We start from the raw sequence: 25,485 nt of genomic DNA, 5'->3' as shown, positions 1-25,485 counted from the left end.
ATTACTTTTGCTAATACGTTCAGAGAAGACTATTGCCATTCTCTCTCTTGTAAGTTTATTGTTGAAACCACTTGGGTCATTAAAGAATGTCATCTAGGCATCTGCTTCAACAGTAGTAGATCTTTGTCCAGCAATAGAAGCTACGTTTGGATCAATCAGAGAGCTATCCATTGAAAACGTACTGGAAGAAGCAAAGACTTCAGTCCAGAAGTTGACTAATTAAGGCATTTATATTGAATCCTTAAGTGAAGAGGACAAGAAGTGTTTAAGACAACTGAAAAGTACACAGACTTGATTCTTAAAAATCTACAACAGCGACTTCTAGATTCTACTCAACCTCTACGTAGCTTTTACAGATCCCTGTCCTATAAACCACTGACAGCTGAGTGGAGTGAGGCACTACCAGCAATGGGGCTGCCATGTGCTCAGGACAGAACAGAGAATTTGAACACAGAGTGGAATATCATACGATGAATGACTGAAGATTTGTCTTCAACTTCTATTTTATCATCACTAGTGGCTCGATCTGATCTTTATGCTGTTTTGTGGGCTGAAAGAAGTAGGAATTCATCTCTTGCTACTCCCAGTCACAACAGCTACAGTTGAGCGTTCTTTTTCATCATTGAATAGAATTTTGTGTTCTAAAGAAGTCACCGTCTGCCTGATCATGTGAATGAACTAATGGGCATATCAACTGAAGGAACGGAAGTACCAGACGCACGAGAAGCCACCAAAGATGAATGAATTGCATCCAAGAAGTTCATTAGCAGAATTGTGCAAAATTATAACAAGAAACCAAGAATGATGTTGATGTAGTGCTTCATAGAAGGCTTGAGTAGCCAACTTTAATTTGTGTGATGATTTAAAAACACGAGTTAAATCTAATAAAATTATCATGAAACATTTTTCAGTTTTTACTATGGTGTCATACAGCCCACCTTCACCCTCACGGTCTCACCCATCATCGGCCCTGACACACACACCCTGTAAATTTGAACACCCCCCCCCTAATTTCAATTCCTGGGGAAAACACTGCTTTAAGCTGCCTTTACATTGGGGGTCAGTCCCAGAGGAAGTTAGTGTATCTCAAGGTTGATCTTGCTTCTGGCCAGTTGTACACAGGGTCATTTCAATAGCCAAAGACTGCCAGGGCAAAGGGATGTCCCAGCCGTAATCCTTTCCTCTGGCCATGCCTCCTACTCAAGGGGCTAGCAGGGAGTTGGCAAAGGAGCTGTTACTGTGACTACACCACCGAAGAATTCCAGGTATCTGCCAGTTCTGTGGCTGCTTTGCAGCACTGCAACAGCACAAAGCACAGGCAATCGGGGCTAGGCCCTGACCATATCTTCCACCATATATCTGGGAATATGACAACACTCCTACAGCATAAGAAATGAAGACCGTTATTAACCAATAAAATTACAGCATATGCGTGACTAAAGTCGATAATATGCTGATTGTGAGAATGTGACTGAACCAATCTCACCACTCAACATAGAGTTGTTTCAAAATTTTTGAAATCAAGTTATACTTGTAAAAGACATGCACTGTATTTTTCTCCTCCTGACTGTCAGGAATCAGGGTCTGCAGCAGAGCCAGTCTCTGGGCAACCTAATAAGTGCAGCTGGCCTGTTTCCTGATTGGCTACACTGCCTGATTGGCAAGAAGAGTCAGCAGACCAGCTCTTGAGCCCAGAAGCAGTTTGGCAACTGCTCATGGAATTTGCCCATAGCTGCAATAGCTCCTACTCTGACCTTGTTCCTGCCCTGATCCTGTCTCAAACCCAGGCGTGCTCCTGCCTTGCTTTGATCCAAGTAACCTGGGTCTGACCCTCAGCTCCTGTTCTGACTCTGGATAAGGCTAGGCAGGCCACTTGTCTGGTATTAAACCAGACAGTCCTGGTTTTCTAGGGTTTGTCCCCCATCTGGACAAACAAAACTGGATTGGTTTAATTGGGTATTGGATGGGGGATGCCATTTTGAAGACTGTGCTGCTTTGCCCCTGCAAGCATCACCTCCCACGCAAGGTCATACTGGCGGGGACAGAACAGCACGCTCTTAGACCTGGTGTCTCCCCCCACAAGCAGTGTGGCCTGGCACGCACAGCATGTGCAACATCATGCCGCATGGGGGCGTCATTCTGCCCCCATGCAGCGTAACCTCACGTTCATTGTGCATCCGAGGTCATGCTAGCATCAGTGGGGTCACATTGGCAGGGGCAGGCTCACACTGTTCCCAGAAGTCCTGGAATGTCCGATATTCCAGGAATGCATGAATTAGGGTTCCCACCTATCTGGTTTTCACCTGGAAAGTCTGGGTTTCAGCTTGTGTGCCCAGATGCCGTTTGACAAGCCCTGATGTCCTTTTTTTTTAATCTGTGGAAACCACTCACTGCCGATTTTAATTTAACCCGCTGAGAGACGCTTACCCAGCGAACGCTTGCCACCCTTATGAAGAGGGGGACAGAGCCTAGCCGATCACAGCCTGGCACCTTGCCTGCCCAACCAATCCCAGCTCACAGCCCTCCCTGCCACGCTCACTCCTGACCACCCAACTGGGGAAAGTTTGGAAAGTTTCTCAACCTAGAATTTGGCAGGGCGTGGGAACTAGGCGGGTGTGCAACAAATGGGGGGGCTCCACTCCTCTCCTCTCTCATGTGAGTGTGCAGCAAATGGAGGAGCACCTGTTTCTCTTCCTTCCACACTCCCACTGTGGGTGTGACCACCTTCTTTCTCAGGTACTAGAGCAAATAAGGGGAGTCTCTCCCCCATGTAAATGAAGGGGGAGTCCTCCCTTTCACTCCAACTGTATGTCTCTTCCCCTGCTCCCCAGAATGGGTGTACTAATGATGCAAACCTCCCATTGTATATATGTGTGTGTGTGTGTGTGTGTGTGTGTGTGTGTGTGTAAATGGAGAATTTCAAATGAGTGTTTGTTATATGCATAAACTTCTTAGGACACAAAAACCCAATCCTGTTCTTAAAAAACGTAAATTTTATTAAAAACAAAAAGAAAGAAAATACATTTGGAACTTGGGCTACTGCTAGATTTAAAAAGAGCATCAAGAATAATAATAAGCATCAAGAATGGTTGTCTTGAAGTCCAGCTTAATGGTTACAAGTGTAAGCAGTGTCAGGATGAGCTCCACCCTGACATCTGGTGGTGAGGTGTGGCAAGTTGTGGAAAAGAACTTCAGGGGCTGATCTCATTTGCATAGGCACACCCACCACGCCTAGAATGAGACCATAGCTGCCCAAATGGTCACTTTGGCTGCTGTGGGATCCCCAGTGTCTGTGTTATTGGGGCAGAAAGAATAAATTGTTATTACCCTGATTATGGGAACTGTGCTTGGAACTGTACGTGGCCTTTTGTTATGATGGAGGGATTCACCATCAACTAAGTAGCACTCGCTAGGCAAGGGTCATGGGTTCCAAAACTGTGTGAATGGAGAGAGGTTGGGGACAAGTATTAACACTTGGTGGCATGGGCCCCTTGGTGAGGGCCTTACATGCTAATTGCACTTCCTCCTCTCTCCACTGTGGAATATCAGAGCTAATTTTGATTTCATTAGAAGTCTAGTTATAGGCTGCTGAGCTCACTTTGGGCTGACAGTGCACCAGCACTGGGGCTCCCCTACTACAAGCTGAATTCACCTAAGAGCTGAAATCACTGAGTGTTGTGTTAAGTACTGGGGGAGCCTGAAGATATATTGTGGAGCAGTTTGCAGGACAGCTGGAGTGCCTTGCGGACCAGCTGGTGAAGCAGTTCAACGCGGAGCAGTTTGTGGATGGCAGGAGCTGCTTGTGGGCTGTGGAGCTGAGCGAAGGAGTTCGTGGGGTGGCTGGTGGAGTGGGGCGGAGCGCAGCTGAGCGAAGGAGTTCGTGGGGCGGCTGGCGGAGCGGAGCGCCGCTATGGAGCTATGGGGCGGTCAGCTTCAGATCATGTAAGGTGCCTCTTACCCCCGTCCCATTTCCACACAGGTTGGGAGGTAAAGCTCCGCAGATAAACTTTTGAACTCTGGGGCTGCCCTGACCAGAGACAGAGACTTTTGGGGCATTGGACTTTTGGGACTTTGGGTGATTTGGGGTTGCTGGACTCAAGAACCAAAGGGAAAAGGGCATGCCCCAATTTGCTTGGGGTGGGTTTTTTTGCTCATGGGTTGTGTTATGAATCCTGTTGATGGTGTTTCCCCAACATAATGCCACATTGTTTCTCTCTGTTATTAAAAGGCTTTTGCTACACTCAGACTATGTGCTTGCGAGAGGGGAAGTATTGCCTCTTGGAGGCGCCCAGCAGGGGTGGTATATATTTGTCCCAGGTCACTGGGTGGGGGCTCGAGCCGGTTTGCATTGTGTTATTGGAATGGATCCCCTAGATATTGAACCCGGCCCTTGTTGCTGCCAACTCTGACGGGCAGAAGGGTTACACAAGCAAAACAAAAGCATTTGGGGGTTAGCACAGAGGAGCCACAAGCCAATAAGAAATAAAAGAAGTAAACCTAATTGTGTCTTCCTAGACATTTCCTGATCTAGTTAGATATCTGGGGTTTCAAATTGAGTAGCTTCTACGTATGATTTGATTATTTTTCATACCTGGCGCAAGCTTCTTACAGCATAGCTGCTCTGTCCATTCTCTCCAGGAGAACCACCACAGACAGACAAAAGGGGAGTCTTGTTTCAATTTTTAAAAGTTCTAGCCTTCCCATTGGCTCTTTTGGCCAGGAACCCACTCACTTCCTTTTACCTGTGCATGCTGTCAGATTTTTTAACCCTTTACAGGTAAAGCAAGTAGAGAACAGCTACCAAGTGGGATGTTCTGGCTAACTGGCTGGCTGGGTATCCCTAAAAGGGAGCTACCCCCCCCCCTTCATTTATCACAGCATCTCTTGGAAGCAAAGTGGAAAACCTGTCTTGTAGGGATGGACAACCGTATAAAACTGGTTAAATCCCTGAGTGAGAAGCTAAAATAAAAAAAGCCTGAGGCAATAGCTAAGGAAAATAAAGGCTTTGCATTCTGTGTAGTAGACAATGATAGGAGCACAGCAAAAATAAACAAGACAGTTGAGAAGCACATTAAGACAAAAAGGTAGAGAGATTTATTATTGGACTGCCTGGGGCTTTTTGGAATCCCTGTAAATGAGGCAGAAACTGACTCTTTGGTGGGAGGGAGACTTGGAGAAATTTCTGTCATAGATCATGAGCCTGACTCTCCTTTCACATTGCTTTTACATCTGTGTAACTCCCCTGACTTTAAGGGAGGTACTAATTTACACACACTGAGAGGAGAATCAGACTCTTTAAGCCTACAAGAAGAAAAAGAGTACTGACTAATGCTGACTAATGCTACAGGAGTCCCTTGGGAAGAGCTATTGGTGCAGAAGATAAAACATGAACAATGCTTGTGTGATGATGATGAATGTAAGGAATAAAGACACAATGCTAAAGGCTGTCAGGAAAATGAAAAGTAATGGCATTTTGTATGATTTTGTTTTTTCCTGACCTTAGCTCACTTACATAGACCAGGACAAATAAAGTGAACCAGACAAATTAACATTTCATCAGCAATGGAGTTGGCATGGGCATTTTATACTTAGCAACATTGAGATCATTTATAAGGGAAAGACTCATTAGGAGGCAAGGCCAATACCAAGGAAGCTAGGGGCTGAAGGAATCTGCACTGTATCATTTTGTTTTGCTGCTTTTGTGTTTAATAGCCCTCTAGTAATAGTCTTTATTAAAGAATATACCATTTAGAGCGAGAGAACAAAGACAATGTGAAACACCAACACTGGCTGTGAGGAACTGACAGTTGTCACTTTAACAGACCATACAATGTTTATCTTGTTTTTTGAAGCAGAAAAGAAGCTGGAGTAAGCAATTCATATTCACAGTAAGGGTATACATGCCAAGAAATGGGGGACGGGGTAGAATGTTGTAGTCCTGTAAATAAATTAAATGGTGCTTTAAGCTGGAAAGTTCAGTACAAGAACTGAACCTTCTCCAAGTTGGGGTTGGTTTTATTTACAGTAGCACCTAGAAGCCAGTCATGATTAGTAGCCCCATTGTGCTGGGTCAGGGGTTCTCAAACTGGGGGTTGGGGGGTTGCAAGGTTATTACATGGGGGGTCGCAAGTTATCAATCTCCACCGCAAACCCCACTTTCCCTTCAGCATTTATAATGGTGTTAAATATATAAAACAGTGTTTTTAATTTATAAGGTGGGGCTCGCACTCAGAGGCTTGCTATGTGAAAGGGGTCACCAGTACAAAACTTTGAGAACCACTGTGCTAGGTGGTGTACACATATAATGAATGGGCACTGGCACATGCAGGAGACAGGATTAGGCTTTGACCCATTACGATGATACAGGCCAGTCCTTATGGATCTAGATCCAGATTTCCTCAATGTTTTGGCAACATGGGCTAAGCTCATCCCCATTACACACGTATGCGCTAATGGCTGAAAGGATCAATAAGCACTTCCCTGCGCCACCCTGGGCCCTTCCAGCGCCATCTGCGCCAGGATCCAGCCAAGGGCAGGGCAGGGCAGGGCCAGCGTTAGCGCCCCTGCTACCCGGCCCCCGCCCGGACCGTGCATCCGCAGGCCGAAGGGGGGCAGCGGCAGGCACACCAGACGAGCTGCGTGTGTGTGGGTGCGTGTCTGCCTGCACACGTGTCTGTGTGCGCGGGTCTATCCATCTGCCTGGGCACGTCTGCCTGTCCGTCTGCACCCCTACGTCTGTCTGTGGGTCCGCCTGCACCCGCGTCTGTCCGCCTGTCCGTGCGCGTCTGCCTGTCGGTGCACACCTGTGACACGTGCCTGTCCCTGCCCGCCCGGGTCTGCACACGTGGAACCCTGCAGAGGCGGGAGTTAGGGGCCGCTTCCCTCTCTGTCCCCCGGAGCGGCACGGCCTGCAGCCCCCACAGCGGACGCCACTCCCCCGCTTCCCTGCCCTTGCTCTGGAGCCGGCCGCCACGTGCAGCCCAGACCCAACTGCGTCCCGTCAGGCGCCGCCCCGCTGCTGGACCTGTAAGGGAACGCGAACCCTCTCTAACCCTTTTGCCCTCTCTGGGCCGCCGTAGACGGAGTCGGCGCGGGGAGCGGGCTCGCGGTGGCTGTTGGGATGGGCTGTTAAGTTGCAAGAGGCGCGGAAATTCCGCTGTCGCTGCCCGGCGCCTGGGGAGAAGCGGTGGGCGGGCGCTTGCAGGTAAGTGTCTCGCGGGGCCCGCTGCCGTTAGCCACGCTCATTGGCTGGAACCGTGAGTCGGACCCTGTAGGGGACTCTGAGCCGGGGTGCCCCAGCCAATCGGAAAGGGCCGCGGGGCGGGGTCTGAGTGTGGTTGGGCCAGGTGCCTGTTACCTGGGCAGCGGCCCCCTCCCGCTGAGCCGGGCGGGCCGCCTCCCCCGGTCAGTCCCCTCTGCCGTCCGCAGTGGCCATCGGTTCGCCGGCAGGTGAAAGCCCCGGGGGGCGGGGGAGCACGAGCGAAGTTCCGGGGGCTGCAGCCTCTTTTAACCCTGAAAATCCGGCCTCCCGCGGTCCCAGGGTGGCGCGCGGCGTGCTAGAAACCCGCCCCAGGCCCGGTGGGGTGGGGGGCCGAGACCTGCACGCCGAGGGCGTCGCTTAAATGTCACGGCGGGTGGAGTTTGCAGACTTGGAAAACTGGCACCGTTCAGCCTTCACCCGCCGAACTTTGTGAAAGGCTGGAGCCAACTGGGTTGAGATTTAGGCCTGATCTAGATCTAAAAATTATATCCACCTACTTAAGGCGCTGAGGCTGTGAAAAATGTCAGACCTAACCCCTGATGTAGACAGACTCAGCTAGATCAAGGGAAGAATTCTCCCATCGATCTAGCCCCTACTGCTCTGAGGGAGAAATCCCTGCCAGTGATGTAGGAAGAGTCTACAGCACTATGGGGCTACAGCCGCAGCAGCCTAGCTGTGCCCCTTTAGCACTGACGTACCCTCCGATTGTGAGAGTTTGGTTCTGGTATTCCAGGTGGGCCTATCTCTAGAAATTAGAAGAGGAATTTGATATAATCAGTAAAACTCAGGAGGGATTATTGCTGTGGCAGGGATAACTGAAGGAAAGCACATGCTAGTTATCAAATTGTGGAAGTATTGTTTCATTTACAGGAAAAAGCGTTGAGATCTCCATTGGCTAATAATAACTTTCTTTCATAGCATCTTCCATTTAGAAAGACCAAATAGCAGTTTGCACGCTTAACAGATATACACAATTTCCAGTATTAAAAAGACCACCACTCTCCCTCTCTTATGATGAAGCGCAGCCCCATATTGGGTGAAATCCAGCAGCAGTTAAACAATACACAGCAACACTTCATTATGCGCGCGCGCACACACACACAAGTTTAGGCTAATCAGGGGAAAAGGATATGAAATTCAGTTAAAACTACAGGGAAAAGTTTAAGTAGGCAGAGTACATCAATTGCCAGTTTGCTGTGCTAGGGAACCTTAAATGAGTACAAGTGTCATGGGGCTTGGTCTTCTGTCTGTCTGTCTGTCTTTTTTTTTTCCTTCCATATTTTGCATGTGTGGATTTTTTTAAAAATAATTTGAATCAAGTTAAAGTATCAGTTTGTTTAGGCACAACAACCAAAGATCATATGGAAATGTTTCTATAACAAATCAAAAAAGAAAATGCTAGTGCATAAATTGGTGAAAAGAAAACTGATTATAAACAAAAGTGAAACTGAGTAGTCTGTTTTTATTGTGGAAGTTGAATGTAGTACAAAACCAAACAGCATTGATAGTGACAATAAATTAGAAACTTCAAACTCTTTTGAATGATCTGTGTTACTAAAACCACAGTTTCAGATTTTCCCCCATCTCTTTATATGATCTGGGATGGGGGAGGCACTGGAGTGCTTACAGTTTAAACTTCCAATCCTTGCTGGAACAATTCATTTATTTTAGCCTGAATAGCTCCATCTGCTGTTTCTCAAAACAGGTCTCTGAAAATACTCATGGTTCAGAATGAAGCTGTTATGAACTCAAAGAATTAAGCATTTAAAAGAGGGTGGGTGGGGGAATTTACTATCTGTAGTGCTTCAATCTGAACAGTTATGAGTTATCAGCCAGTCAGATTTAATATCACAGGCTACAAATTCCATCTTTTTGACTGTTTGTATAACGTCAGCTTGATGCTTTAATTTGTCATTTTTTTAATTAAGGAAATTTTGTAAGTAACTGTGGATGGAATCCTTCCCTTTAATTTACAAGGTGAACTGGAGCTGACTTTTTTTCCCCCATGCTTTTTTTTTCTTTTTTTTTTTTAAGACCTATAGGCGCAGCCATGCAGGAAAGCATCCGTTTTGCTTCATCAGGAGATGATATTAAAATTTGGGACTCCTCATCTATAACAGTGGTGGAGCAGTTCAACCCACATACTTCGCATTCAGTCAACTCACTATGTTGGGGCAATAATAATATCCTTTACTGTGTCAGTTTGGTACTGTATCTGTGCATTTCTGTAAAGCTCTATTGAACTTCTGGATTAAAGTATATGTAAATATCAGTTTTCATTTAGTCTTGATTTGAAGAACTGCTTTTTTAGTTTTAGGCAGAGTTTGTCCTCTGATGCAGAAACTATTTAGAGTTGAGGAATAAAATGAGATTACACAGGGAAATAAGTTGTTTAGATCAGTGATACTCAGACTGAGGCCTGCGAGCCACAAGTGGCTCTTTAATGTGTGTCTTGTGGCTCTTTGCAGCACATGATTTTAAAACACAGTGTGATTTTAATTATTAACCAATCAGGATGCTTTTATTATGTTAACCAATTGTAGTTGATAAAATACTTGGTCAATCATTTTGCTGTGAGAATAAAAGTACATATTTAATAAAAACAAAATATTTCCCCTGTCATACTGTTTAAATATGAATATATAGTACTATAGTAAATGAAACGATGAATTCACACTACTGTGGCTCTTTTGGGTCCTGAACCCCTGAGGTTTGAATTGTGTGTGTGTGTGAGAGAGATGAGGCAAAGGTTACAGTAACGAAGGTGTGGATGAGGATTTTAGTAGTAGAGATTGAGGAAAGACTGACTAAAATAGTGCAAATACTAAACCAGAGCTCTGAAGGGATATAGTCAACTTGAATTCTAGACGGTTTAAAACAAAATTAAAGTATTTTAGTTACTACATCTGTCTCTGAATCCCTCTGCCAGTCTTCATGGGATTTTTACAACAAGGTTTTCCTAATTTTTTTAAAATATTTTTGTCCTTTGTTTCTGTATGAAAGGTAGATATAAGCAAAAAGGGAAATTGTGGGGGAAATCATGAAAGTGCCTGTGTGCAAGTGCTGTCAAATACACAAAGCCAACCGGAAAAAATATTTAAGTCCCTTAATCTAAGATGGTGTTTGTAACAATAATACATGATAAAAATCATACTTCTGCGTGCAAGTTTAAGTTGAGTTAACTCAGTGTCAGAACTAGGGAATGACTTGTCCCCCTTCTTCCCACATCCCTAATGCCATATGTGTGCACTTTTTCAGATGGCAGAGGTTTAATTTTCTTTAATTAAGAGGAGAGGTTTAATTTTCTTGGGTTACAAATCCAGCTAACTAGATTTGTATTTGTTTACTTCAGATACTAATCCTCATATCCACTGCCCTGGAGATGACTATAAGAGGGACACGTGTCTCAGAGGGGATAGTTACTCTGGTTATTTCAAGTTTGAGGAGTGGGGCACTCTGCACTCCTTGGGGTGGGGTGGAGGGGGAAAAGTGCTATACTTCTCCCATTTCCACCCACCTTGATCCTGTGTATTTTATCCCTCTACTCATCGATCATCTTCCCTGCAAATGCTCTGAGAGAAGAGCATAGTGGTGAATGCCATCTTGTATATCTGTTTTATGTCAAAGGCTGTTCTTACTATTTTGTATGCCCGAGCTGTTAAAAAGAGTTTTGTTATGCTATCGCTAGTGAAGATAAACTTTAACTCCAGTTGCATCTTTATTTGCTCCAGACTATATTTTGTCCTTAATAAGCTACTATGGGTGACAAAAGACTTATTGGCATTGTGGTCATAACAACTGCAACTGTTGCTAATGTGCTCTGGTGTTAGTTAAGCCCCAAAAAGGGCTCTATTTTGAGTTTTTTCTTCATTCAAAAGGTTTAGGTAAAGCTTATTTCATATTAAAATTAACTGTGGGATAATGATAAATCTCCCTTTCACAATACTTGTACTGTAATCTGATTCTGCTTATTATCGTGTATGCAACAAATATCTAAAATAGTCATTTTCATAATTCTAAACACAAAATAACTTTTTATTAGAAGTATTGTATGGTTTTCCTTATCTAGAAGACCACTGGAAACTAAACCATAGTAACCTGTGCTATATTCTAGGAACAGCACACTGAATTGGATTTTTTGGCATGAAGTGGTGTTTTCTCTAGATTTATAAGCTTACTAATGGTAACAAACATTGATTGGAATTTTGCTTAATGGTAGATGGAGGCTAAAAGAAGTGAGGGAGAAAATGTTGTGGGGATAGATGGGAGAGAAATATTGACAGGGTAGACAGGCTAGCGGGGTGGAGATTTAACCAACAAAAATAATCCAAATACCCCCCTCCACCCCCCCCACACGCACCCCGCCAAATTTGCCTTGGTTTTTTGTTAGGGTTGGGGGGCAGTGGCATCATATAGGAGAATCTACTTCAGGAAAAGGCAAACTATTTACATAACAGCTGCTTAATGAAATTCCATAAAAGAGAATCAGGAGCAAGGAACCTCACTCCATATCTTTTTATTCCCCCCCTCAAAGAGCAGAGTTTCAAAGCAACTATGTCATTTCAAGGTATAGTACTTTTTAAGCCAATCTATTGAACAGATACAATGATGGGTAGTACCTACACTTGCTTGCCAGCAGCTGTACAGAGTTTTATGATCTATATTCTATGGTCCTTAACTCCCAATTCAGATAATTTTCTGGTCACTGCGTCTACCATTGGTGATAAAATAGTTGTTTCAAGCTGTAAGGGTAAAGCTGTTCCACTTTTTGAACTAGCTGAAGGGGTAAGTATAACTTGTGGCTTTGTTTTTTCTGTCTTGTATTTGCATTATGTCTGCTCTGCTCACTTTTTTTACAACTTTATTAGATACCACTTATAATCAAGTACTGTTAAGGTTATGACACACAATGCCAAGTGTCAGAAAATTGAGCAATATATATATATAGCAGGGGTGGTCAACCTGTGGCTCCGGAGCCACATGTGGCTTTTCAGAAGTCAATATGCAGCTCCTTGTACAGGCACCGACTCCAGGGCTGGAGCTACAGGCGCCAACTTTCCAGTGTGCCGGGGGATGCTCTCTGCTGAGCCTCTCCCCTCTGCTAGAGGCCCTGACCCCACTCCACCCCTTCCCCCCCCTCTGAGTCTGTGTGCCCTCACTCCTCCCCCTTCCCCTCCCCGAGCCTCCCGCAAGCCATGAAACAGCTGATAAGGAGGTGTGGGGGGACGATGATCAGCGGGGCTGCTGGTGGGTGGGAGAAGCTGGGAGCGAGTGGGGGAAGCTTCTGGGGGGCTGCTGACATATTACTGAGGCTCTTTGGCAATGTACATTGGTAAATTCTGGCTCCTCCTCAGGCTCATGTTGGCCACCCCGATATATAGTGTTGAGCTTGTTGCCACTTTATTAACTTGAGTTCAATGGGACAACACAATGTATCGTTGGGTTACATTAGGTCAGTAAATGCTACCTAGTTGCAGGAGCAGAAAATGAGACTTAAACTTTGTTCTTAAATTTTTGCTGGGTTGTCATAACTATAGCCTCTTTTAAGTGTGTGTGTGTGTGTGAAATCACTCGATTTTTGTAACAAGTGTTCGATCCCATCCCATATACATTATAAAACTTACTATGCCAGGGAGAGGGACCCACTTATAGAGTAATACTCTGACATGGCTGCTTGAGTAAACTGTGTTGGAGTGCTAACTTGTTATAATCGGGTTCCGAACTACTGTAGCTTCTATAATCATAGGACTGGAAGGGACCTCTCGAGGACTTCTAGTCCAGTCCCCTGTACTCGAGGCAGGACTAAGTATTATCTCTCTAGACAATCCCTGACAGGTGCTCTTAAAAACCACTGATGAAGATTCCACAGTGACCCGAAGAAATTTATTCCAGTGTTTAACTACCTGGATGGGAAGTTTTTCCAAATGTCCAACTGAAACCGGCCTTGCTGAAATTAAGCTATCCTCACAGGTTAAAGAGAACAATTTTTTCCCCTTGTCCTTGTAACAGCCTTTTACGTACTTGAAAACTGTTATCATATTCCCCCTCAGTTTTCTCTTCTCCAGACTAAACAAATCCAATTTTTCTATCTTTAATCATTTTTTGTTGCTCTCCTGTGGACTTTCCCAGACCCAAGAACTTCAAAGTGAATCTTTAATAATAATAATAATTAATAAATAATTAATAAAAAATTCTGTCTTCAGTGTAGGTCTGTCATTGAGAGTGGCTTTTTTGTTTTGTTTTGTTTTTTTCAAATTCAGTGCTGCAGTGATTATTTTAAAAAAGAAGCACTTTGTGGAATTGGAAGACTTGCTACTATAATATTCTCTGTAATGTTTAAAGAATATGAACTTGGAGACCTAGACAGCTTTGCAGTGTCTTTTTAAGGAATTTGTTTTTGAAAGTGTTATCCCATTTGTGCACAGTAGCTATTGTGTGAGACTAGAAATGTATGGTCTCACTTCTGGAGCTATATTGTATAGGGAAAATGCTTATTGAAATAAAGGAAACTGAGGTTGTGGCAACATAAACAGGAAAGAGGAAAAAGTGGAGTGAGAGGTTTGAGCCCATATGATGGGTTTAATATTTAAGTAACATACTTAGAGTCCTGTCTGACTAATTCTCACATATATAAGTAATCGTTGCGTGCACCAATAGTTTCATTGAAGTCAGTGGGACTGATTGTGTTAGTAAAGATTAAGCTCTTGAGCATTTACATGATATTTTATTTATAAATAATATGTGGGGGGTGTAGAGCGAGAGAGCAGGTGGACGGACGGACTGACTGACTGCAATAATAAACATTTCTTATGCCTATTTTCTTTACCAGGCAAAACAGACATGTGTGAGCTTAAATTCCAGTTCTATGCATATTGTCAGTGGAGGCCTTGATAACACTGTTAATATCTGGGATTTAAAGTCTAGAAGACTACATCGATGCCTTAAGGTAACTATTTTTTCTTTTGGCTCTGATAGTTGACAGGGGAAAAAAAAGTAGATCCCATATTTTCTAGCTTTTGTTGACCATCTTGAATGTATACTTTCTAGTTTTGAGCTAGCAAACAAGATACTATTTACCACCCTGATCCTGTGTAGACTCTCATATGCTTAATTTCATGCTCTATAAGCAGCTCTGTTGAAATCAGGGACGCTACTCATAGGGCCTAAAGTTAAGCACACGTGTAAGTCTCTGCAGGATCAAGGTCAGAATAACAAACTTTGTGATTTCAAAATGTTTTAAGTGCGATTTTCATATTGGAAGAAACTGGCAAATAGCCACGTTCTAAAAACAAATCATTTCAGAAACTGCACTTTCTATTATTATTCCTGCCCTACTACAGCCTTGATCCTGCAAATACAAAAGGACATACATAACTTCAGATATGTGCTTAACTTTATGCATGTATAGAAGTGTTGTCAGGATTGGTACCTTTATTGAGCAAAGGTACGTGTTAGAGAGGTCATTTTGCGCCCCGCTTTCCCCCCCCCCCCGTTACCAGTCCATTTTGGATTCTCAGTCCTACAGTGAAACCATTATACAAAAAAACCTGTGATAGTCTCATTTATTTCCATGACATCTTATGGATCTGCAGTAATATGAACTCCATAATTAAGGATGTAACTTGTTTGTTTGGTTTTTTTACCACACTTGTTTCCCTTTTCCTACCCCCTCCACTGTCAAAAAAAAAAAAAAAAAGTCAGGTTAATTAACTAAGATGTTTTGTCATTATGAATATTTGTTTGAAAATGAGTTTTTATTTTTGCAATTAAATAAGCCACTGCTCAAAAAACAACTCATTCTACCAACTCCAAATTTGTTTTATTTATCTGTACTTTTGTTTGCAGCTAGAGCTTCTAGGCAGTAGAGGTTGGCAAGGAAAAAGGCTGCATGGCTGACTGCTGAAGTCACTTGCTAAGGGCTTTATAATATCTGTAGAGTCTAACGTCCGCACTTTTCTTGAAAACCTTTTGAGTCTTTCAAGCTAGTCTGCATGCATCATAAAGTCTGACCGGGCAGGCATGTCTTAAATCTGTGAACATAATTTTTGAAGTAACTTTGGCTTGGGTCTTGCAAATGAGAAGCCAAGATGAAATAAAAGACACAACCTATGATAGGTTTCAGAGTAGCAGCCGTGTTGGTCTGTATTTGCAAAAAGAAAAGGAATACTTGTGGCACCTTAGAGATTAACAAATTTATTTGAGCATAAGCTTTTGTGAGTTTTCTTTTTACAATCTATGGTGTAAACTTAATTCTGGATGTGGGGGTGAAGTTCCCCAGAGTAGGAATATTAATAACTTTTTATTATCAGCTATAAAATTAAATTATAAATTAAATTATAAAATTAAAGACACATGGTATTAAGATTTTAATTAAGAAAAGCCACAACAATCAGGGAAGTTTTGCCAGATTTTCAAATCATAGTTAAGGTTCTGCTGCATCCTTAACTCTAATTCCATATCAGTGCCAGTCATCCATCCACCAAGCCCTTTAAAAATGTACTGCTATAGGTGAAACCTAAAAATGATTTTTCCTGACTTTCAGACTTTTATAACTGCAGTATTGTAAGAAGTTTTTCTTTCCGGGTAATGGATACAGGTTTCAAACTTATACTTTTTGGGCTGGGAATATGATACCTGGATGTTTTAGTTTAATGTACAAAGACAGGATGATGCCTTCACTGCCAAAGAGAGAACTGTTGAGCAAATATGTTCAATAACACTAAAGCTACTGAAGGGGGAAATTTGATAAAAGTAGACTGCTCTTAATATAACTTTGTTAAACTGGCAGTTGTCCCTGAAAGATTTTACTTTGATATTTATGCATGCTAGAGGTCTTTACATTATATAATTAACATACTGTTGATACCCTAATGAAGAACGTGTTGGGTTTTATAAAAGAACCTTCTGAAAATTCTAATCAGGTGTCGAGTAAATCAAAGTTCCCAGTTTTTGTTACACTAGCATGAAAATCCAAGTTGTTTGGGTGATGCTTTTTGAAGGCCCAAGTTAAACCTGAAATAATTCTGTAAAAAGTCAGCTTCAGGCTTTTGTTTTGCCTCTTCTGTAACAAAGATGAAGTATTTCTATAATAGCACAGAAAAAACATTTCGTCTTCCACTAGAATATTCTTCAGCACTCAGTTTTAGTTTTTCTTTCTCTTTCAGGATCATAAAGATGAAGTAACTTGTGTAACATTTAATTGGAATGATGGCTACATTGCTTCTGGATCTATGAGTGGTGAAATTATTCTGCATAATGTTACTACCAATTTATCGAGCACTCCCTTTGGTCATGGTAGCAGTCAGGTACAGTATATGTATGGTGAAGTAGTAACTTCCTTGGGTATGGAGTTTAATCTTAGATTATTGAATATTTTACACTACTGTAAAATGGTGAACTTTTGTTCTGTAAAATTTTAGGTTTGTAAGTCATAAATGTGAATTTAAAAATGTGTTGAGAACTCTTGTTGCTTATTGGTATTAATCAGCATAGTCTTTAGTAAGAGTAATATTTTAAGATTATGAAACTACTAACCTACCATTTCCTTTCTGGAAATTTTATAAATATATTGATGGGGATAAGAATGGAGGCTTTCAGTTCTATTCCAGTTTGGAATGGAAGGCAGTAGAATGTGAAGAGTCAAAACTGGACAAGTTTGAAGTACACTTCTACTCAATGATTGTTTCTTTGGTTTGTTTTGTTTGTTTGTAAAAAGTTGTTATGGGTATTCATATTGGCTTCAGTACCTCCAGATTAAATTTGCTCAATTTGTAAGAAATATAGAAAAAACATCAGCCAGATGGGGCAGAATATAACTCTGTATTTTGAATTTAGCGAACATTCTGATACTCAAGTCCAAATAGAATTTTGTTCGTTCTGCACAGCTCTTCAAAAGGAGTAAAAATAAAATGTGTTTCTATTTGTGTGTAGATAGGACTGAATACACGTAGGGTGAAGTTCATCCCTGTGGAAAGAGCCAATGCAAGGCCTATGCACCACTTAAAGGACCCAGCTGTAGACTCTCATTTCTGCAGGCTTACAGAAATTGGAAAACTGGGAGATTTCTTTCGGGAAATCCCCCTCATGTAAGTTTCTCCTGTGAAAAATTATCAGCAGAATGACTCTTCGCCACCCGCAATGTAGCCTTTGGTGTAGCGAGATTACACTGAATAAAGGTAGAGACTAACTACGGCAGTGGTTTTCAAACTGTGGGTCGCGACCCAGTACTGGGTCGCGGAATGGAAGGCACTGGGTTGTGTTGGCTCTGGTCAGCACCACCAACCAGGCCGTTAAAAGTCCCGTTGGCGGTGCTGCCCATCTAAGGCAGGTTAGTTCCCACCTTTTCTGACACTCTGCTGTGTCCCGGAAGTGGCCAGCAGCAAGTCTGGCTCCTAGGCAGAGGGCCATGGGACTCTGTGCCCTGCCCTTGCCCCGAGCACCGGCTCCACACTCCCATTGGCTGGGAGCTTGGGGGGGAGGTGTCTGTACCTGTGGGTGAAAGCCACGCAGAGCTGCTTGCACGCTTCCACCTAGAAGCCGGACCTGCTCCTGGCCACTTCTGGGGCACAGCGTGGTCTGCAGTGCCAGGACAGGCAGGAAGCCCGGCTTAGCACCCCTGCTGACCCGCTGACTGGGAGTCACCTGAGGTAACCCCGTGCCCCAATCTCCTGCCCCAGCCGTGAGCCCCCTTCCAAACCCGGAGACCCTTCCTGCACCCCAAACCCCTCATCCCCGGCCTCAGGCCAGAGCCCCCGCTCACACCCTAGAGCACTCATTCCCAGCCCCACCCCGTAGCCCTCACCCCCGCACCCTAACCCTCTACCCCGGCCCTGAGTCCCTCCCAAACCCCTCATCCCTAACTCTGTTGGGTCATGAGCATTAACAATTTTCTTCAATTGGGTTGCCAGAAAAAAAGTTTGAAAACCACTGGCCTGGGGGATGGACAAAATTGGCACTTCTGCCACGCTGCCCTACTCATGGCATTTGCTGATTCCCAGTGTCTCCGTAGCACCAGTGAAGTGGTGGCTCGGCTGCTTTCAGCTGTTGCAGCTGGTCTTTCACCTCCCTTTTGTGCTGGCATAGAGCTGGAAGCAGTCCTCATGTCTAACACTGAACATGCATCACTTAATGAAGATCTAATACGATTTTTCACGGGGGAAAAAGGTAGTGTTTTATAAACATTGGGGTGAAGGAAACTACATAAAATCATTTTTTAAAAAAAAGTTCAGTTTCTAGTGTTGTGGTGTCTTCAAGGCATCGTTATCATCTACCATTTATATTCATGCAGAATTGTCCTTAATACTCAGTTTGCTTTTTAAAAAAGCAATTCAGCTATAGAGCTAGTAAATTTGTCATACTTGAGCTGTATAGATAGCTCATCTTGGGGATTATTTTTGGAAGTTATTTATGGACAGTGTGTAGTCATTAAGACCATAACAGTGAAAACAACAGGAAATGTGGATTTGAGAACCAGTGACAAGCAGCTGGAAAACTTTCAGCTGGGTTACACTGTTAAAGTGGTGTTTTCAGTAGGTGCCAAATTGATAAGCCTTTATTGTAGCTGCTATTTATTCAGGTATATTTTAACTTTTCACTGAAGAGAGATCAGATTGTTTTTCCAATGCTTGAGGATGATTAGCAATAATACAGTGAATAGCCATTTTCTTGATAGAGATGAAATCAAGAGCTCTGACAACTAGACTGGAAGATGGCTATAGATATTGTTGGTGCTACATGAAGGTACTTGCATGCATATAGCTAGTACTCTTTCTCACTAAGGGGCCTATAATATTTTCTAATGAGGTACTGTGATGGGTACTTGATTGCTGTGTTTTTGTGTCAAAATGGAATTGTTTGGGAATTATGTAACATGGTAGCTATTTAGATTTTCAGTTTATCTGCATATAGTGCATCTTTTAAAATCTTTTTGCTCCTATATACCTACTAGTTTTATTTTTGGTTTGGATTTTCTTTGGAACTTGTAGAGAATTGCAGAATTATACAGTTATATTATTATTTAAACATACATATAGTGCTCTTACCGAGCTTAAAAAGACAGTGCCTACTCACATAATTAGACACTTGGACTACAAATTCTTGAAGGGTGAACTTTCCAGGGTAAACAGTGTATTGTGCCTCTTGATTCTGGCACAGGTCCTTTGGCTTAGCTAAGGAGGGGTGACCCTTATTAAGGGGAAAGAACTGCAGAGAGTTAAGCATCTTTGTTGTGAAGCTGAGGCCGGACTAACTTTATAAAAGTGACTTGTCTTTGCCTGATTCAGCAAAATGGAATGTAATCTCTTGACCAGTTAATTTCTGAAACTATATAGGCTCTATATTTAGTAGCGTAGCCCATGGTCATAATGCTTTCAGTGATATGAAAAATGTGCATTTCACCTAAGAATTGTCCTGTTAATTGTGACTGTAAATTCACATCTACATGCATTAATAGAATTAAGTTCTTGTACTGGGTTGTATGTTCTTGCACTAAGCTGTATGTAGACCATCTACTCCTAGAGTCTTCAACTGCTGTTTTAGATTTTATTAACACTACTAGATTTTATCTGTTTGCTGTGTGAGAATGTATTGAAGTCTGTTTCAAAAGAAAACATTTGTTCAAATCTTGAATGCCTAGCACTGTTCTCCCAGCAACTGGGTTAGTTTAGCTGTTTGAGCAGCTGGTGATCTCTGAAGGTATGTGATGGCTTCTATTCTTTTCATATACTGAAACGATAATCATGAGCTCCACAGCCACTAACTTTATCTACCTTATTTGTCCCCTTTCTGAGGCTGTCCATTGGGATATGGAAGAAATTAGTTTATTCACTGATATTGTGTAACTGCATAAGGCTAATAAATAAGGCTAGAATAGTTTTGGCTTTGGGTTATTTTTTCTCCCCTATTTAATTCTGTAACTATATTATTTGTATTTTTTTCCCCCTTTGGTAAGTTTTCTTCCAAGGTTGGCTAATTACTAAGAGGTGAGGTTTTGGTTTTTAATTTGTATGCTAAACTCTTGAGTTATGGTTAGGGTGTTTTTTGTTGTGGTTTTGGCAGTGGGTTATGAGCCAACATTTTTCTAACACACACGTTTCCTGTTGGCTGCCTTGGCCAAAGAGTCCAGAGATAAAATGTGCTTGGGCTTGAATGACCCTTTCTTCGACAAAGACCCTCTGTTTCAGTCAGAGCTGGGGCATAATGGTGTGGGGAAGCCTGCGCGGTGACAGCCTGTAGTGCACTGGGTTTTTTTGTGGCTCCATAGAGGACTTTATTTTCTGTTTCTATCAATCTAGTGCCTTGCACTAGTAATACGTTTCTGCAAGCCCTCCATGTACAGAGCTCCCTAAAGTCAGTGGGAGTTGCATCCACCTGGATACCACAATTTACTTCATACTTCACTTTTTTTTTTTTTAGGGGTTCAGTCTTGGGGCTTGGCCCTCTTCTGTGCATCCTAACTGCAGAAATGTTTTTTCCAAAGGGGAACTGCTGGGTGCTCAGCACTCTAGAAATCATTTAGCCTCTTATTCAGAAGCATAACTGGGCACTCTGGCCCCAGTTCAGCGAGTTATTTCAACATTTGCCTAACTTGACTTAATGTTAGGCACATGGTTATTATTAATAAGTGTCTTCATAGATTTCAAGGCTAGATGGAACCATTAGGACTAGTGTCACCTCTTGTATTAAAAAAAAGTCCACAGAATTTCACCAGATTATTTCTGCATGGAAGCACATAACTTTTTGTTGAGCTCAAGTATGTCATTTAGAAAGCTGTTTAAAGTCTTCAAGTGATGGAGAATCCATTACATCCTTAGCTGAACTCTAATTACCCTCACTATTAACAAATATGTGCCTTATTTCTAGATTGAATTTGTCTATCTTCAACCTCCAGCCATTGGATCTTATGTTTTTGTCTGCTATATTAAAGAAGCTTTACTATCAGGGCTGAATGGGGCAATAGTTTTTTAAAGTCTTGGCAGTAGAACTTGCCAAGCCCTAAGGTAGATGATGGCAAGTGAAGTTCATTGTTGATAAATACAAAGTAATGCACACTGGAGAGAAAAATGAAACTATTCACATAACTTACCTGACTCTGTATTAACTGTATCAACTGCGGAAGGGGACCTGGACATCACTGTAGACAGCTCACTGAAGGACCTCAGTTCAATGTACATCTGCACCCTCCAAAAAAAAAAAAAAAAAGCAAGATGCTAGGATGTATAAGGGATGGGATGGAGAATGTTATATAAATCAGTGGTGCAGCCTCACCTGGAATACTATGTGCAGTTTTGGGCACCCTATTTTAAAAATGAGATTATAGAATTAGTAAGGGTTCTGTCAAGGGGTTACAAATGATCACAGGTATGGAAAAACTCTCTTTTGAAGAGAGACTGAAAAAATTGAAATTCTGTATCTTAGAAAGGAAATGAATAAGAGGGGATATGATAAAGGCATATAAAATAACAACTGGTATAGAGAGAGGTAGGTTGGGAGTACTTATAATTCCTAACACGACAAAGATTAAATTCAACATCATATCTTAGAATGAGAAAGGGCCAACAAAAGTAACACTAGAAACACCTTACATTTAAAGTTTTGGCATTCCATTATAGCTTTATTACAAGAAAAGTCTTTCAGATATTGAACAGTCTGCAGAGCTGTTGTGAGGACTCTCTGGAGCGATGACATACAATTAGAATTTAAGAATCTTATCAAAACAGGCATGGCTTCAGAAAGACTGGAGCTTGTTTTTCATTTTAAATAAATTGGAAACTATACAGGCAATTGGATTTAGTGTAACGGAAAACAGGAATTGACATACTGGATCAGAGCTGCAGATCATCTAGTCCGGTGTCCTGTCTCCAACAGTGATCAGCACCCAATTCTTCTGAGGAAGGTTCAAGACACCCCACAGCAGACAGATGTGGAATAACCTGACCCGCTTTTTAAACTCACCTCCTAATCTCCAATAACTGAAATTAGCCTAAACCAGAGGTTCTCAATCTGTTTACCATTGTGGGCCATATATCCATGTAATAAAGCTATAATGGAATGCCAAAACTTTAAATGTAAGGGGTTTCTAGTGTTACTTTTGTTGGCCCTTTCTCATTCTAAGATATGATGTTGAATTTAATCTTTGTCGTGTTAGGAATTATAAGTAAAGTGTTGATAGCTAGGATGCATCATATGTGGTGCAGGCTATAACACCTTAATTCAGATTGCGTCATGATTAAGACCCTGTCTTCAGTGGCTTATAACTTGGCCAGACTGTAATTGTTAGGGTGAAATTTTCCATGTTGGGTGTCTGCCACAGGCTGAATACTTTTCGAAAGTTTCAGATATAATTGTTCAGCTGTTTCAGAGAATGATTAGGGGAAAATACACTGCTTTGCCCATGCTTGAAACTAAAAATCTCCCATGCAGGGGCGTGCACTGGAATAAAAATTTGCCTGCTTTTGGAGGGGTACTTTCTGTGCCCCCCGGGCCGGAGGGGCTAGCTCTGTCCCCCACCCCAGGGCCGGAGGAGCTGGCTCTGCCCCCTTTCCCTGTGGTCCCAGGGCTGGTGGAGCTCACTCTCTTCTGGCAGCTGGAGGAGCTGGATGTCCCTGACCTGGGGGAGTTCTGTGTTCCTGCTGATTGAGGGAGTAGAGGGGGGGGTGCCCCTGCTTGCCCACTCTTGCACACACCCTTGCTCCTGTACTTACTACTGTCTCATTGAAAAGCTCTTGTGCCTCTGTGCTTTGGAGCAGGGACCTGAACTTTGACTTGGTGGGGAGGTCACACTAGTGTCAGGGATGTGTCTCTTGCTGTTTGAAGGAAAACTTGTCCAGATTAGAGCTTCTGAAAATGAGTTCATGCTTAGAGACTTGTTGGTATCTTTGGCCAGTTTAACTGCCTAACTATGTCTGCATTGAATATGCTTGAGCCCAGGGCTGTAGGAGCTAAGCAGGACTTCCCTGTAATTGCTCCTCTTGGCTGCTGTGAGGCCAGGAGACAGGGCTGTTTATGCTTTCCCTGCTAGTGCCTAAGCAGGAAGCTGCCTAACTCAATAGCAGATGGGTAAGGAAGAGAAGGAGGGGGAAGAGTTGTACTGGGGAGGGAGGGATAGAGGGAGGGTAGAAGGATAGGAGCAGGAGAGGAGAGGGACAGGAGCAGAATGAAACAGAAGATGAGGGGAGATGAGTTGTGCAAAGGTAGAAGATAGGAGTGGGGGAAGGATGAACATGGGCAGGAGCATAGGCGTGTGGGGGCAGGAGCTGGAGAGGGAGGGATAGGAGCAGAAGGGATGGGGCAGAAGGGTCTAACCACTAGAACACCCTTCCCTACAGAACCTGCCTCACACCCCATCCCTGTCTAGTGGCAGGACAACACAGAAGATAACCCAAGCCTGTATCAAACCTATCTACCTCTTTATGTGACCCTGCTACCACTAGAGGGGCATAGAGCACCACATGAGTAGGTGTGAATTACACACTCAGATCCCAAACTTTGTTTCCATAAGAAAGAGACACTCTGTGTGACTTCTACATCTGAACACAAAATGGCAACTGTCTTTACAGCAGCAAAGTGAGTTCTCTCCATTTTAAAGAGACAGTACTCAGAAAGCTGATGGACATCACATTCACCACTCCAGAGCAAAGACTTAAAATCATGCACTAACTCATCCACTTATGAGGTCACTGGGTGGTGGTGGGGGAACTTTGCATGCAAAATTAGAAGACAAACAGGATATGCCTTGGTCAACTTAATTTCCTCAGTTATCATATTTACACTAATGTACAGTGCCCACATTGTGTCCTTGGACATCAATAGTAAAAATATTCAGCCAAGTCTTCTCCCCCTAGATTACAAATGCTGTGTCACATGCTAGCTGTAACTTCCTCTTCTTCATCATGTTTTACCAAATTACGTCCACATCACTGTGGTATATTTAAAAAGTCCAACACTCTTGGTAAGGTAGCAAGTAGTAAAAGTATAATATTGCTTTTCACTTGTCTAGACACAGTCTCCATAGACTAACTGATGCCTTATAGTTAACTGTATGATACAAGCATTTTTAAAAGTTTCCTTTAATTATAAGGGTAATTGGCATAAAATCAGGAAACTTTTCTCAAGAGTTTCTGCTGCTGCTTCCTTAACCCTCACTTTTTGACTGTGGTGTAAGCTGAGCAGCACAGTGGTCAGGAAGGAATTTTCACTTCACACATACTGCATTGCAATACTGACCAAATGCACTATCGGTGTGTAGTTTTTTTGTTTTGTTTTTTTGTTTTTTAAAGCCACCTTCCTTTGAAGCATCATGTCTAAGAAACATGATGTCAGTCTATTGACTTATGGCTTGTTAAATTAAGTCAGCTTTTGCCATCCTAATTCAGATGACTTTTTTTTTTTGGTCTGAATGATTTAGACTTGTTTAACCTCTACTTTATATGTGGATGTATTGTATGCATGTAACTTCTTAATAATTTTAAGTTAATAGTGCATTATGCATGTTTGGTTTATTTTACAGCCTATTCGACACTTGAAATATTCTTCCTTTAAGAAGTCTTTATTGGGCAGTGTGTCTGACAGTGGAACTGTGACGTTGTGGGATGTAAATAGTCAAAATCCATACCATAATTTTGAAAATGCTCACAAAGCTCCAGCCTCAGAAATCTGCTTTTCTCCTGTCAATGAGTTGCTACTTGTAACCATAGGTTTGGATAAAAGGATCATTCTCTATGACACTTCAAGTAAAAAGTAAGGATTATATAATTTATGGTAAACATTATCTATCAGTGGATTGTATGGGAATTTGACTCAATTCTTGTAACGTCAAGAAGTACATTTATCTGTGATTAGAGGTTGTTAGTGTTTGTTTTAAAGTCAGACCGTATTAAGAATGATAGCTTCTAGATTGAATTCTCTAGAAAATAGTGGTTGTGCTCCTGTTAAATTCCTTTTTAGGGTATATATAATATCTTGCTAATATGTAAGTGTACAAGCTTCACTAAAGGCTTGATCCAGTGCCCACTGAAGTCAATAGGAGCCTTTCCACTGCCTTAAGTAGGTATTTGATCAGTTCCTAGAAGAATAGATATATTGTAAATCTGTAGTTGAATTACAAAAGTCTGTGTTATGTAGTTTGCTGTAATTCTTCAGTGCTGTTTTGAAAGTCTAATAAAAAGAGTGACTTGACTTGAAAAGTATTTTAAATAAATAATTATAACATCTTCCTATATTTCTCC

General features: G+C 42.4%; 1 protein-coding gene across 1 annotated transcript in view; it reads left to right on the top strand.

The window, feature by feature from the left end:
• Nucleotides 1–7,094: 7,094 nt before the first annotated feature.
• The window catches only part of NEDD1 (NEDD1 gamma-tubulin ring complex targeting factor), a 59,405-nt gene continuing 41,014 nt past the window's right edge, over nucleotides 7,095–25,485 (top strand). The window contains exons 1-6 of the mRNA XM_084650176.1: nucleotides 7,095–7,204; nucleotides 9,296–9,447; nucleotides 11,955–12,046; nucleotides 14,091–14,207; nucleotides 16,426–16,566; nucleotides 24,768–24,997. Of these exons, the coding sequence (XP_084506302.1) occupies nucleotides 9,312–9,447; nucleotides 11,955–12,046; nucleotides 14,091–14,207; nucleotides 16,426–16,566; nucleotides 24,768–24,997 (716 nt within the window). The 5' untranslated portion in view covers nucleotides 7,095–7,204; nucleotides 9,296–9,311. The remainder of the gene's footprint in view (nucleotides 7,205–9,295; nucleotides 9,448–11,954; nucleotides 12,047–14,090; nucleotides 14,208–16,425; nucleotides 16,567–24,767; nucleotides 24,998–25,485) is intronic.

Source organism: Lepidochelys olivacea (genome assembly GCF_965140295.1).
Source record: "Lepidochelys olivacea isolate rLepOli2 genome assembly, chromosome: 1".
Taxonomy (NCBI): domain Eukaryota; kingdom Metazoa; phylum Chordata; order Testudines; family Cheloniidae; genus Lepidochelys; species Lepidochelys olivacea.
The sequence above is the reverse complement of the archived record's forward strand: the minus strand, read 5'-3'. Positions and strand labels throughout refer to the sequence as shown.